The following is a 14,106-nucleotide window of genomic DNA, read 5'->3' on the forward strand; positions in this document are numbered from 1 at the left end:
CAAGAATGGATGAGCGGCACATGTGCTGAGCCACCAGCTGTCTCTTTACAGCTTGTCATGAGGTGGCCGGCAGAGTCATGCATCATCCTGAACTGTTCCCGTCTTTCTCCGCCTCTTCTTCCCTCACTGCTGCTGCCTGGTTGCACATTCCCCGCCCCCCAGAATTAGACTCTAGTTCTTGGTTGTGTTTTCCTGGCTGGTGCATCTCAAATCTTAATGCATGTATGAATCACCCAGGACTCCTGTGGACCTGGGGGGCTCAGAGCCCTGCATTGCTAACTAGCTCTCTGGTGATGCCTATCATGTTCTGAAGGCCACTCTTTGAGGCGTGAGATTCCAGGGGACTCGGGGTATACTAATTGCAGCAGAAGTGGGTTTAGATGGGATTTTGGAGTTGCATTTCCCATGTGTCTGATGGCAATAGGGTCCCCACTGTTAGCAGTCAGCAGGGTGGGAATAACTCCCAATATTCCCAGTGATGCCATAAATCTTGCTGTTCCACCTGCAAAATGAGGGGCAGGGGCAGGTGGAGCCCAGGAGTGGGGTATCAAGGTAGCCAGGTGCTTCAATGGCTAGGGATAATAGAATTACAGAGACCATGGCGTAGGGTGGCTACTTGGTCTCTTCAGAGATCTTCCAAATAGAAAATGATAGGGGCCACAAGAGGCAGCTCTCGGGTCACAGTTGACAGTTTTCCATTGCTGTCATGAGCCATCACCCACTGGATGGCCAGGTTACGCCACGCTGACAGTGTTGATTCTGTGGATCAGGATTTTGACTGGGTCTCACTCAGCTTAGGTGAAGGTGCTGGCACGGTTGTGCTGTTTTTCAGGGGCTGTGGAGCAACTGTTTCTTGTTTTTCCCAGCTTCTAGAGGGTTCCCACATCCCTTGACTCATGCCTTTCCTCTGTGGTCAAAGCCAGCAGTGGACAGTGAGACCACATTGCGTGGCATCCTCTGAGTCTCCTCGGCCACCTCTCTTTCTGCTGTCAAAGACCTTTGTGATCACATTGGACCCATCTGGACAATGATTAGCAACCTTAATTCTATTCACAGCCTTTATTTGCCTTTGCTGCATAACCCACATATTCACAGGTTCCAGGATTAGGGAGGGCATCTGGGGGAAGGGCACTATTCCACCGGCCTCAGATAAGTTTGAGCCTCCATCTCGCACAACTGCAGGACATCAGGATCTGGCAAAAAAGGCAGCAGAGTTGCAAGACACTAAGGCAAAGCCTCCACAAGATCCTAAAGTCAGGCCTTGATGGGAAAAAGAGTAGGTGGGAACCCAAGACCTGGGATGGGGACCTTTGGGTGTACGGACCTGAGTCCCTTGAACCTCCTGGCCTTCTCTCCTGCGGAGGCAAACAGCCTGTCCTCTCCTGGAGGTGTCCTTGGAGCACAGGCCTGTGTGTCGATTCTCACCCCCTTGGAGCTCAGACTCCACAATGGCCCTCGCTGCCCCACCTGGTGACCAGAGTCAGGTCTCAGGACAGCCCAAGAGGGCAGTGGAGTGTCCTGCTTTGTGGGTACAGCTGGCCCAGCATAGGAGTTGCAGGATCTGTGGAAAGTGTCGGGAAGGCACAGGATGGCAGAGGAGCTGAGCAGAGAAGGCTGCAGAAATGAGGCCGGATAGAGGAAAATTCACTGGTCCAATGTCAATGTCAACGACACCAGGAGCGGTCTTAATAGCTTTTTGAGATGTCTCCTGCCAGCTGGTGGCACACAAAGTATGGAGTGGAGATGCCAGAACGTGCTTGGTTTGCTTAATACTAGTCCTGAAGAGTCGGAGAGCTCAGGAAAGTGATGTTAGAATGCCTGAGAAGTGACATGTGATTCTGTCCCCTGGGAGGGCCCAGAGGACATTCTTTTCATTTAGGACAAGAGGAATACCTGTCAAAGGGCCCCTGTGTTACAGGAGGAGTTGCTTCTTCCCAGATAAATGCTGAGCTCTCAGCCCCGGTTCCTGCAAATACACTCTTATTTGGAAACAGTCTGCTACCAGCAGCCGGGAGAGGCCGCAAAGATTCTCTGGAGCCTTCAGAGGGAGCTGGTCATGCTGGCACCTCGACATTGGACTTCTGGACTTTAAAACTGCGAGAAGAAATTTCTGTTGTTTTAAACAGTGAGCTTTCTATGAGACACAAAATATGGTGGTCGTTGTCTCCTAGAGGCAGGTCAATGCCAATGGCAGGAGATGCCACCATGAGACCAGGCTTCCTAATGTCAATGGGGATGATGGGCTCCCAGTTTGGGAGGGGACCACACCTAGCTGTCAGATCTAGGTGGAAGTAATCACCACAGTGAGCCAGAAGGCAGAAGGGACAATCGGGGATGCCTTGACCCTGATCTATGACAGGGCCTATGACGTTGACTAATAGGTCATAGTCCTTCTGGGGTTAAATAGATGGGTAGCTACTTAGGTTGTTGCCTGATTTGCAGAATCAGAAAATTAGCTCCAGTAATGGGAAATTGTGACTCCTCATTCAGCTTCCAGATCTAAGTCAAAGCCCGTTGCCTAAAAGGGAGGCACGTTCCTCCAGAGAAAACTGCAAGGCACCCACAAGTGTCCTCAGTAAATAGTCCTCTAGTCTTTTTCCAAAGGGAATTCTGGCCATTTGTCAACCATCTGTGGACCAGGGACAAAGAAATGTTTCGATTTCTCAAAACTGCTAGCTATGGATCTGAGTTGACACCAATACCAGGGGACCAGAAACTCCATTATGGTCCTCAGGACAGAGTCATTCCATGGAGACCAAAAGATAGGGGCTTTGTCCTGTTCCGAGGTGCACGACAGGCACACTTCTGTGTCTGCTCATTGGCCTGAGCTCTGAGACCCGTTACATAAGAAGGTCTGAGAGGAACCTCCTGCCAAAGGAAGCCCAGAAGCTATCTTTTGGTCAAGAGCAGAAGGAATAATTCAGAAATACACACAGCTATCCCAGTAGGAGTGGCAGTTCCTATAGTATTCCTATTCAAGTCACCTATTTGTCTTCTCTGAATATGAACTGGATTTTGACAGACAATAGTGGACTACCATCAGTATTACCAGATGCTACACAGGCTTTGGTATCATCCTGGAACAGACTAACAGCCTCAGCCACTTGGCAGGTGGCTGTTCATTTGGAGAATGCTCTCTCCCCATCAATCCTATAAAAGGAAGATGAATAGCAGGTTGTTTTGATATAGCAGGCAACAGGACATCCGTACTGTGTAGACGAGGGCTGGGTCAGTTCTGCTTTCTCTGCCCTGGCATGGTCTAGAGGGACTTGGCTTAGACAGATTCTCCAGGAAACAAAACAGTATTCCACTATATTGATAACACCCTGTCCATCAACGTGGTGATCAGGGGGTCAGGTACCCTAGATTTTGTAGACCCAACGATTAATTACCAAGAGACTTAGGGAGTGGCCTCAGGGCTATGGAGGTCACTGGCTTCACTATGGATCCTATTGATCTGAAGCCGCCCTCAGGGTGCAAGAGTGGCACAGCATTTTGGAGGTTCAGACACGGCACCAGTGAGGAACAGTACCTTCCAGGGTGAAGGGACTGTCCTCCAGACTGTGGTAAATGCTGACAATGGGTGACATGAAATACTGTGTCTCCAGCAGCCCCCAAATCTGGGAGCCAAGTGGTGAGAGCAGGTGCGACTTTGTCTCTATTGCATTTTGGGACTCACATGTGGAGTCGATGCCTCCAAGCCCCGACATCTTGGATCTTGTGAGATGTGACGTCCTGGTGTGTATCAGTTTGGTAGGGCTGCTGTAACGACTACCGTGAATTGAGCAACAGATGGGTGTTGTCTTGCAGTTCTGGGGCCTGGAAGTCTGGGGTCACCATTTCAGCAGGGCTGGTTCCTTCTGAGGCCTCTGAAGAGAAGTGTGTTCCAGGCCCCTCTCCTCGCCTCTGTGGTTGGCTGGCCATTCGGTGGGCTCCTTGCTTGTAAACATATCACCCTGACCTCCATCATCATTTTCCCATGGCACTCTTGTATGTGTCTGTGCCCAAAGTTCCTCGTTTTTATAGGGACATCAGTCATGTTGGATGACCACCCACCACAAGGACTTCATTTTGAAATTTTTACCTCCAAGAAAGCTCATATCCTGAAGTCCTGGTTGTCGTGATTTTAACACATGAAATTTGAGAGACACATCAGCCTGTGACGTGGTTGCAAGTTGGGCAGAGGAAGCCTCTCTGCAGCCAGACACAGTACAGTCCCTGTTGGAATTACCGCGCCCCCCCCCCCCCCCCCCGGCCACTCTGGCCTCTCATGCTCATGGATCAGCAAAGGCGGGGGAGCCTGGCCCTGGTTATATGGGGGGGGGGGTCCCTCGGTGTTGCAAGACAGTAGGGGCAGGGAGGGCTCGCTGGTCCATTTCTTGGTAATTTCATGCCACCTTATAAGTTAGTAGGCAATTAAAGCAACCCAAACCCAACAGAGGCAGGGGACCTAAGGGCTCAGACCCTTTGGGGATGGGAGGTCTGGGTCACCCACCAGCAGGCAACCCAGACCAGATGAAGCGCCAGCCGGGGTCAGAGAAACTCAGATGGGGACGGGGGAAGGAGATGGCAAGTACCACTACGGTCCTGGTGCAGTCACGGCGGCCACTGGGCTTGTCCACGGGTCCTCTTGCTGTTGCATGGGCAGTCGTAACTGCCACCATCTTAGAAAGGACTCTCGGGCTGATTGGACTTAGGTGCCCAGCTTGGGAAAGGAGAAAGAGCATCTTACACACTCACACACACAGACACACACTCACATACTCACACGCACTCTGGAGGACCCTATGGAGGTGGAGAGACCCAAGCTAACAGACATGCCCACCAGGTGATGCCCTCTGCCATGTTATTTTTTGGTGCTGGGGACACTTAACCACTGAACTACATCCCCAGCTCTTTTTTTCTTTTTGAGACAGGGTCTCGCTAAGTTGCCGAGGCTGGCCTCAAACTTGCAATTCTCCTGCCTCAGCCTCCCAAGTTGCTGGGATCTCAGGTGTGCACCACTGCACCCAGCCTCTGCCACGTTAGGATGCAACAGGATGCCAAGCGGATACCATGCTCTTGGACTTCCTAGTCTCCAGAACTAAGAAGTGAATTTCTTTTCTTTTTAAATTTCCCTGTCTCGGGCATTGTTATAGAAAGAGGAAATGCACTAAGACTTTGGGTTTTGTTACCAATATGATTGGGATCCTAGTATCTGCCTCATAGGATTGGTGTGAGGGTTTAGGACAAGAATGCAGAGCGTCTGTCTGTCTGACAAAGGGTGCCATGCTGTTGATCACTGTCACTATTTGCAGTGTGTCGACAGTTCACGTAGTCAGGGGATCTGGAATTCTCTACCTGATCACAGTCCTAACTGAGATGGGATTCAACTCTCAGTCTGTTCAAGATCCCTGAGTTCACTTTTTTGCTCCGCTTGTATGTTCCAGTGCTACTGGAACCCTCAGTCCTTGTAAGAAAACCCAGATATTGATCATTTTCAGCAAACAACTCGGGAAGGTTATTATCAGGCTGCAGGTTGTTGGGCGAGGAGATTGCTCAGCACAGCACAAGGTTAGAGGATAAAAGCTGGCTGTCCCTGGTGACAGCAGGTCTCTGAATCTGGGCCCTTCATGAGCCTCCTTGGGAGAAAGAACCCCTGCAGGTCCAGGGCATAGGAATCTGTTTTTCTGCAGTTGTGGGAAGAGGAGGAACCATTTTCTTATCGAGGATTTTTCCCACTGTAACCGGGAGGGCTTACGTTTCACGGTTAAACCCTGGGATTTCATTAGTTCGTGCTGAGAGAAAAGACCGACCTGAGAATCTCAAACTTCACACATGGAGCGGGGAGAAGGATGGACAGCCAGGACCAAGGGCACGTGGGCCTCATGTCCACACAGGGAGACTGGGGGGCGCCCCGCTGCCATCTTTCAGCTTCCTGGCTCCTCTGCCCAGGTGCCCTCTCCTAGCACTGTCGCCACGGGGATTCAGTTGGGTTCTGATCGCCAGGAGCACTGACTCACCTCGGGAGCTGAGGTGTTTGCTGCAGTCAGACCCCAACCACCACCACAGGACTAGAATTGTTGGGAGAGGGGTGCTCACACCAGCCAACAGGCCTGGGGCTTGGAATGAGAGGCCACCGGGAAAGAATGGGGTAGATGCAGGCTACCAGGACTCAAGATGTCCTGTGCCCTGAAGGGGCCCAGAGTCAGGACAGGGTGTGAAGGTGCAGGCTTCCTGGGTTGAACCCCAGCCTTTGCATTTAGAGTATAATCTTGGTCACTTCATGCTCCTGTGCCTCAGTTTCTTTGCCTGGCTAATAACTGTCCCTCCTTCTTGAACTATTATGTCTATAACATGGTGCCAGGGACAGGCAGGGCTCAAGAAGTTTGAGCTACTATCATCTCAACACTTACTGGACCTCAGAGCTTCAGCCTCTCTGAAGTGAGCTTCCAGCCAAAGGCCTCTAGAAGGTTCTAGAGCTGAGCCCCTCATTGCATGCACTTGGCATCACCCATAGCAATTCCCTTCCCAGGTGGGGTCCTCAGCTCCTACCAGGCCCCTCCCCTGCATGGCTCCATCCTCACCTCCCTTGGGCCTTATCCAAGGACCCTGGGGATGGATCCCTTTGGTGGGGTGGGGGCCGGGACAAGATCCAAAGATGAGTCTACTGGCCCTCAGATTCTGCCCGACTCTTTTGACCTTGGTTGGGGTCTGTAGCAGAGTGACTAGGCGTGGCTTTGTCATCGTCCCAGAAGTAGAGGAAATTGGTGTCAATGTCTTCTTGGTTCAGAAAACACAAGATCTCGGTGGACTTGCTCAGCACCCCAGGGTTTGCCCCTAAGAACCCAGAGTCATGGCGAGGTCCCTGCGGGTAACAGAATGAGGTGGGGAGAGAGGCGTCAGGTCAGGCAGCCCCCCGCAGCTTCCCACCTGTGCTGGGCCTAACTGGGCAGAATTAGGCAACAAGGCTGATTTGTACCACAGAACATGTTTATTGTCAGTAAGAAAGAGCAACATTTTGGAGATGATCAGCTAAAAAAGAGGTTGGGTTGTTGTAGTAAAAAAATGTAAAGTATAAAACTATTAACTAAAAATAAAAAGGAATGTTTGAAGGCTGTTCTGTTACATGTGGGGATGGAGAAAATGAAGTAAAAACACAGCTCCTTGTATTGAGAAACGGCCTTAGGGACAGAGGCACCGAGAATGCGGAGAGTGTGTGTGGAAACCGCGGGTCCTCGTGGTCCAGGGCTCCAGGGTCTCCTGGTCTGTCCACCCCAGGCAGCTGCCCTGGGGAACACTGGGCTCTTGCCACTCAAGCTCAGTCGGCCCCTCTGAGTCTTCCAGTGGGGACAACTTACAGGGATGGTCTCCCCATTGCTGTGTGGCTTCAGGGTCACAACTGGGCTTCTCCTCTCTGGACATCTCCCTCCCTGGCAGCTCTGGTCAGCAGCATCTACATGTCGGTGGACGAGAAGTCTGGGATCTGCTTGCCTTCTTCACTGGATTTGCTGGTCAGCTTTGGGGAGAAGAGGTATGGAAGGGATTCTTATGCGCTTCGGCCTGCAGCCCCTGGGCCTCTACCCTGAGTGGTCATGACCCTGAGTTTGGCCAGGAAGGTGGTGCTGGGCTGTGGTCGCAGCACAGCTCTGCTGTTCCATGACCCCCCGCTGGCTCTGTGAACTCGGGTGCACAGCTCACCAAACTCTGAGCCTTAGAAAAATCCTCAGATCAAATGGGCGGCCTGGGGGCGCTCAGCGCGGGCCCTGACTCGCTGCGTGCTGGCAGCGGACTTGTGATTTTGACAGCGGCACTGCTCTGATTTAGTATCACCTTTAGGATCATAAGTTTTGTACCTTATTGATCCTGAGCAAAGAACAAGAAGCCACAGGAGCTGGGACTCCAAGGTCAGCTAACTTTAAATTTGAAGAATTTTATGAAACAAAGAGAATAGGAAACTGCTCCCCCACAGAAAATCCAGCTTCCAAAGGCAGCCAGCCGTTGGGGCTCAGCCAGGAAGACCAAAGCAGCAGCTGGGCATTTGTCCTGAGGCCCCTTGCAGGGGTCAGCCCTGTTCCCAGTAGCTATCTGGGGGCCCAGACCTGCACTCGGGCGGGGTTCCAGCCCTCGGCGCGCCCTGATCAGGCCTCCCTGGAAGTGACCCTGACTTCACACACGTGATGCACAAGCACACACACTCGCGTGCACAGTGCGCACATCCTGTTCTCCCCCGGCCGTGTCCTGTTCCTCCCACCCACCTGGGTCCTCACCATGGTCTTGAAGAACTGATTGACCTTCTTCCTCTTCAGCGTCTTCTTGTCGCCATCTGAGAGATGCAGGAAGGTCTGGCTGAGGCGGGGCGACGTGTTGGTGTCTTCCAATCCAGGCACGCCGGCCACTGAGAGCGTGAGGGCTAGAGCAGAGCGGAGACCGGGTGGGTGTGAGTGGGGAGAGGCGGGCAGAGGGCAGGAGGGGCGTCTTGGGGAGGCAGATGGACCACCCTGTGGGCCAGGCAGGAGGCGAGGCCCACTGCCAGCCAGGGACCACTGACACTGTGCTCTGGGTGAGGAACGCCAGCTCCTGCCCTCAGCCAAAGCCTTTCCAAAGCTCCAGGGCTGGGGAGACAGGGGACCGCCCGGCTGCCACAGGGCCTGACCTCAGGGAACTCAGGGCCTCCGCCCTCGGTGAGGGCCAGTGAGCATGTCCCTCCTTCATGCCAACACCAGACACCTGCATTTCTCCTTGCCACCCAAGGAGGGGCCGGCAGAGCATGCCTGCCTGGTGAAGCGACTGGATGGCCTGGTGGTCATAACCCTAGCTTGGAGTCCCAGAGGCCTGGGAAACCGGCCACCACGCTCTTGGCTTTGGTATCGGAAATAAGAGCGCAGGCTGCCAGGTCGTTGCTGGGTCCCTGTGAGGATGGGGTGAAGGGCTTTGTGTCGCCCACACAGCACAGCGGCCACAGTTCCAGGGCAGGGCCTGGGTCTGAGCTCAGTCTCCTCTACTTTCTAGCTGGCGACAGTCGGGCTTGATGCTCTCAGTGCCTCGGTTTCCATGTGCACACAGCGGGGACAGTGCGTTGCCTGCTCCACGGGGGAGGAGTGGCAGGTGGGTGGGGCCTGGCCCCAGGCACTTGGGAGCAGGTATCTCCGCTGCCCTCGCCTCTGCAGGCCACGAGGGCAGCTCTGTCTCGTCCTCTCTGTCCTTGTTCTTAGCAGGGGCCTACATGGCACAGAGACCACGAAGGACTGCTGCATGCCGTGTCCTCTGTTAGGGTCTTGGGTCCCTCCCTGACTGAGTCGCAGCCAGCCATGGGTGGCCACCCTCCTCCCCGGGCGTGCCACCTAGGCATCAAACACTCTGCAGCTGCAACGTGTCAGTGACAGTTTCTGCAAATCCAGAAATAGTTTTCCAGGACTAAAACAAAGCCACTGGTCTCAGGGACACAGGAAGGACAGACTTCTGGCCCTGGAGAGGCCTGGCTCATGAAGGCAGGGACGCGGGGTTCTCAGTGGGTTCTGAAGGACACAGGCTTCCAGGCAGCACCTGATGCACCACCTGCCCCGGAGGACTGGCTGTGAGCAGAGTCTCACCCCGGAAGCCTGGCACCCACTGCTGTGGGCAAGTCCCCACCCACCCGCCAGGCTAGCAGCAGTCTACGTACCTGGGATGGTGGGCATGGACTGGCTGGCAAAGCTCATCTGAGAGAGGATGGACACCCTGTGGGGGATGGTCCCGTGCTCCGACAGGTTGGTGTCGCTCATGAACTCGTGCTTCCTGGAAAGCTGGACAAATGTACCATCGGGGCTTAGAGTGAGGCAAATGTGAGCCGTGAAAGGTGATAGCTGAGGGTGTGCTATGGTTTTCATGGACTGGACTCCATGGAACGTTAACTTATTCTGTTTTATACCATTCCGTGCAGCCTACCATATACAGTTGCACAGTTGCACACTCTAAAATGTCAGGAGTGTTGGAGAGAGGACATTGATTTAGATTATCATGTGAATGTTCCCCTTAGAATGGAAACGGAAGCTGCTTCTGTCTTCTCCCCTCAGCAAGGGCAGACTCCTGTCCCAGGCAGGGTGTGGGAGGGGCTTCCTTCTCCAGAGGCATCTCTGCTATCCCTGCCTTTAATCTGACATTCTCCCCTCTTGCCAGAACAGTTAGCTCCTCTCTCCCTCCCAAGTCCTCACAACGATTAACCAAACCTCTTTTCCAGGGGGACCCTAAGACTGAACTCAGGGCTGTTTGATACCAAGTCTCATTATTAATTAGCTTATAAGACCCAAAGGTCGAAAGCCAGCACAGTGAGATTCTCACCTCCGCCTCCCCACCCAGACCACTGGTACCCAGAAGGTCCTGGTGGGTCAGAGATGCTCCCTAGCCTGGCCCAGGACACACACAAACTCTGGAACCTGAGGGCCTGGGTCCCCGGCCCCTGATGCATCCCAGCCTCCCGGCTGCATGGGCACAGGGCCTCACCTCCCTGCTTCCCAGAGGCACTGAGGAAGTGAGGCCCCGTCTCAAAGCCCTGGCGTTGTGCAGGGCACAGGCCTGGAGGGGGACCTGCCACCACCACTCACCCGCTTCAGCTCTGATTCGGCTGCTGCTTTCTCGTCGGCAAACACCACACTGCTCCGCTTCGACCTCTTCTTGGACCTCCGCAGCTTGACCTCGGGCAGAGTGCTCCCCGGGGAGATGGGCTCCTCCTGCTCCACTCTCGGAGTCTTGGGTGGGGCTAATTCCAGGTCAAAGCTGAAGGGCAAGTGGGACAGGAGTTAGAGCTTCGGTGGAACTGCCCTGCAGGGACCTGGGGGGCCAGGGCAGACCTTCATGTTGCCTGAGCTGTCACTACAGGGTCAGGGATAGATGAGCTAATCTTTCGGAGAATTTAGACACTTCATTTGAAAACATTCAAAATACAGGGTAAAGAGATTGAAGGTAGCAAGACCAATGGGAGAAGATAAAACTGGTTAAAAACATGGATCTGGATTAGAATCTAGACACTGCCACTTCTTGACCTTATGACCCAGGGAGAGTCTCCAAGCCACGTTTGCCTTAGTAAACAGGGGTATTTGCACAACCTTAGAGATGAGGGCTGAGCACCTGGCAGGTGGCAGTCACATTGGGCAGGGAAAAGCAAAGGTCTCCAGGATGGTGAAACGAGACAGCCAGGTCCCCTCTGAGAGGGGCACATGCACCCCTCGAGGCTTGCGGGCTGTGGAGAGCCAGACGGTGCCTTTCCCCTTTCCTACCCTCTCGCTCACTCCATTGTGTCAGCCTGGGAAACCAGGGCCTCGAGGCAGGACGGCCCGCCCGGCTCCCCCAGGACAAGCAACCTCGGGATGGAGCTGCCGAGTCACTGACAGGGGGTCCCCAGGCCCTAACTTGTTGCTGCATGATCTGCGCCCACTTCGTGTTCTCCCAACAGCCGCCGGGACGCATCCTTGTGACAAGGCAGATGTGACGCGGCTCCGCCCTCCCGGAGGTTGAAGTGCTTGCACCGAGCCTGCCAGGAAACCCCTGAGAACTTGGGCCAAAGCCGGTGGGCATTCCCGCCTCTGACCACTGGGCCGTCCTCACGCCCGGGCGTCGCTTGACACTGCTGGAGCCGTGCCTCCCACCTCTGGCTGTCCCCCTCCCCGACAGCAAATGCCGCCTCCTGACTCTCCTGAGAGGCACAGACCCTCCAGCAGGGAAAGCGGGTAGAGGAGGAGGACCCACGCGGGTGTGGACCGTGGGCAGCGGTGGTGGAGGTGACCCGCCTGGGGGGTGCGAGGGGCTTCCTGGGGGGCAGGACCCCATCAAAGGTGAGAGCATTCCGGAGGGATGCAGGCTCGGTGCGGAGCTGGACTGGGGACCTGAGACTGCGGAGAGGCCCTCTGGGGCCTCGGGGAAAGCTGCCTTGCTCCTCCGAGCGGACCTAACAAGGGCCAGAGCCATGGATCTGAGCACCTTGGAACTGAAAGGGGCGAGGCCGGGGAGGTGAGGCTGCTGGGAGCGGGAGGAGGGCGGCTCTCCCGGGGCGGGGCCGGGGGCGGGGACTGACCTCTCGCTGGCGGCCTTGCCGGGGGTGCTGCAGTCCGAGTTCATGGAGGCCAGAGAGATGATGGACATCTGCCTGTAGGAGCGCAGCATGGACCTGGGGCGGCCCACTCTCCGGTCGTCGAAGTCAGGCTGCGGGTAGGACAGAGCGATTAGCACGCAGGACTCGTGCCTCAGCCTTCGGGAGTGGTGGCGGAGGCTAGGGCACTGCTAAGAATGAAGAATTCGGCTGGCCTCCGTCCCTGCCTCCTGGGAGGTAACCTCTAAATCCTTAACATTTTCCATGACAGCAGCGCCTCTGCTATTCATGTGGCCTGGGACCACCCCTGATAAATATTTTTTGAGGAGGTGGGTGCAAGGGATTTGAACTCAGAGGCACTGGACCACTGAGCCACATCCCTAGCCCTTGTTTATATTTTATTTAGACAGGGTCTCACTGGTTGCTTAGCCCCTCACTGTTGCTGAGGCTGGCTTTGAGCTTGTGAGCCTCCTGCCTCAGCCTCTCTTGAGTTGCTGGGATTACAGGCGGGCACCACCCCCACCTCTGATTTTAATGGGAGTGCTCAGGGTGGGGGCTGGCCCTGCCAGAAAGACAACCCTGTTCTCCCGGGCTGAGACTCTGAGCCATGAACATCAGCCCAACCTCTGGGGGCGGGGGACAGGACCTAGAGATGGGTTTCAATCATGTGGCCAGTGCCTCACCCATCAGGACTCAGGAAACCTCAAGAGAAACTTTGGACACAAGCTCAGGAGAACTTCCCCCGTTGGAAATTGTACATCGAGGTGTCTGAAGTGGGGTGTGGCCTTAGGACCTGGAAACTTCCAGACTTCACCCTATGCATGTCTTTATTAATGCATTTGTGTTGATGGGCACTGGACCCAGGGGTGCCCTACCACTGAGCTTCATCCCTAGCTCTTCTTATTTTGAGATGGGGCCTCGTGAAGTTGCCAAGGCTGGTCTGGAACTGGCCATCTTCCCGCTCAGCCTCCTGGGTCGCTGAAGTTACAGGCGTGCATCACCACACCTGACTCGCCTGTCTCTCCATCTCACTCATCCTGATTTGATCCTAACCTGAAACAGTCAGTGCAGGAGCTTCTCACACGTGATGGGGTGACATCCTGATAAATCCATCGCAAGTTGAAAATGTCAGTTTAAAAGCACATCGAATCCACCTGGCCTGCTGAACACCCTGGCTTAGCAACACAGTGTGCCAGAGGAGGTCAGCTGGGAGCCCTTTGCCAAAGTCCAGCAGCTGGAAAGCAAATGTTCTGCATAGCACTAGCTCAGGAAAGATCAGAATGCAAACAGGATTTCCACTGACTGCATATTGCTTTCATATTATCATAAAGTCAAAAAACCACTAAGTGGAATCCTTTTAAACCGGGCACTGTCTGTGTAGTGTTTTCCTGAGTTCCATAGGTTGTTAGCAAATTATCAGACGTGGGGGGTCGTGGGACACCTCCCAGCGTGTAACCAGGTAGGCAACAGTGTGGACGGGCCAGGACCCTGGAGCTTATGGCTGGCCCCTGAAGGGAGAGGACTGCTTTCTTAACCTGGGAAAGTTGACTTGAATCCCAGTACTTAGCAGTGGAATCGCCTTGCAGGAGCTTCCCATGGAGTATTGGAGGCCACCTGTCTTGCAGAGAAGACCAGGTTCACCTGTTCCTCTAACTCACCTCCATTCTCAGGGTCTTTGAAAAGTGAGAGAGACTCTCACTCTCTAAGGACTGCACAACTTGACATTTTATGATTCCACTTTATGGGGAAGAAGATAAAGAAGATGTCCCTGTGAGCAACAGACCAACAGCCTCTTTAGGCCATGGAGCTCAATGGCCAAAGCAGTGGCTTTGGTGCCAACACAGCAGATGCAAATGCTGACCTTCACCCACTTGCAGTGTAGCCTTCGGCAGGTTGACACCTTGCATCTCAGAAAGATAGAGGGGTTGACAGCCACACCCCTGCCTGACTCCTGACAATCGTGGTCCATGGATGCCAAGTGCTTTCTTAGATCAGGCCTGGCACACAGTAGGCATGTCAGCCATGTGGTCATGCAGTCCCTTGAGTAATTGCTGTTGCACAGT

General features: G+C 54.3%; 1 protein-coding gene across 1 annotated transcript in view; it reads right to left on the reverse strand.

Moving 5' to 3' along the window:
• Positions 1-6,960: 6,960 nt before the first annotated feature.
• Positions 6,961-14,106, reverse strand: part of DOCK2 (dedicator of cytokinesis 2) — a 407,460-nt gene continuing 400,314 nt past the window's right edge. The window contains exons 48-52 of the mRNA XM_079145391.1: positions 12,029-12,156; positions 10,563-10,734; positions 9,644-9,764; positions 8,250-8,392; positions 6,961-7,498 (exon numbers count right to left, since the gene is read on the reverse strand). Coding sequence (XP_079001517.1) covers positions 7,436-7,498; positions 8,250-8,392; positions 9,644-9,764; positions 10,563-10,734; positions 12,029-12,156 — 627 coding nt within the window. The 3' untranslated portion in view covers positions 6,961-7,435. The remainder of the gene's footprint in view (positions 7,499-8,249; positions 8,393-9,643; positions 9,765-10,562; positions 10,735-12,028; positions 12,157-14,106) is intronic.

This window comes from Sciurus vulgaris, assembly GCF_902686455.1.
Source record: "Sciurus vulgaris genome assembly, chromosome: 6".
Classification (NCBI taxonomy): Eukaryota; Metazoa; Chordata; class Mammalia; order Rodentia; family Sciuridae; genus Sciurus; species Sciurus vulgaris.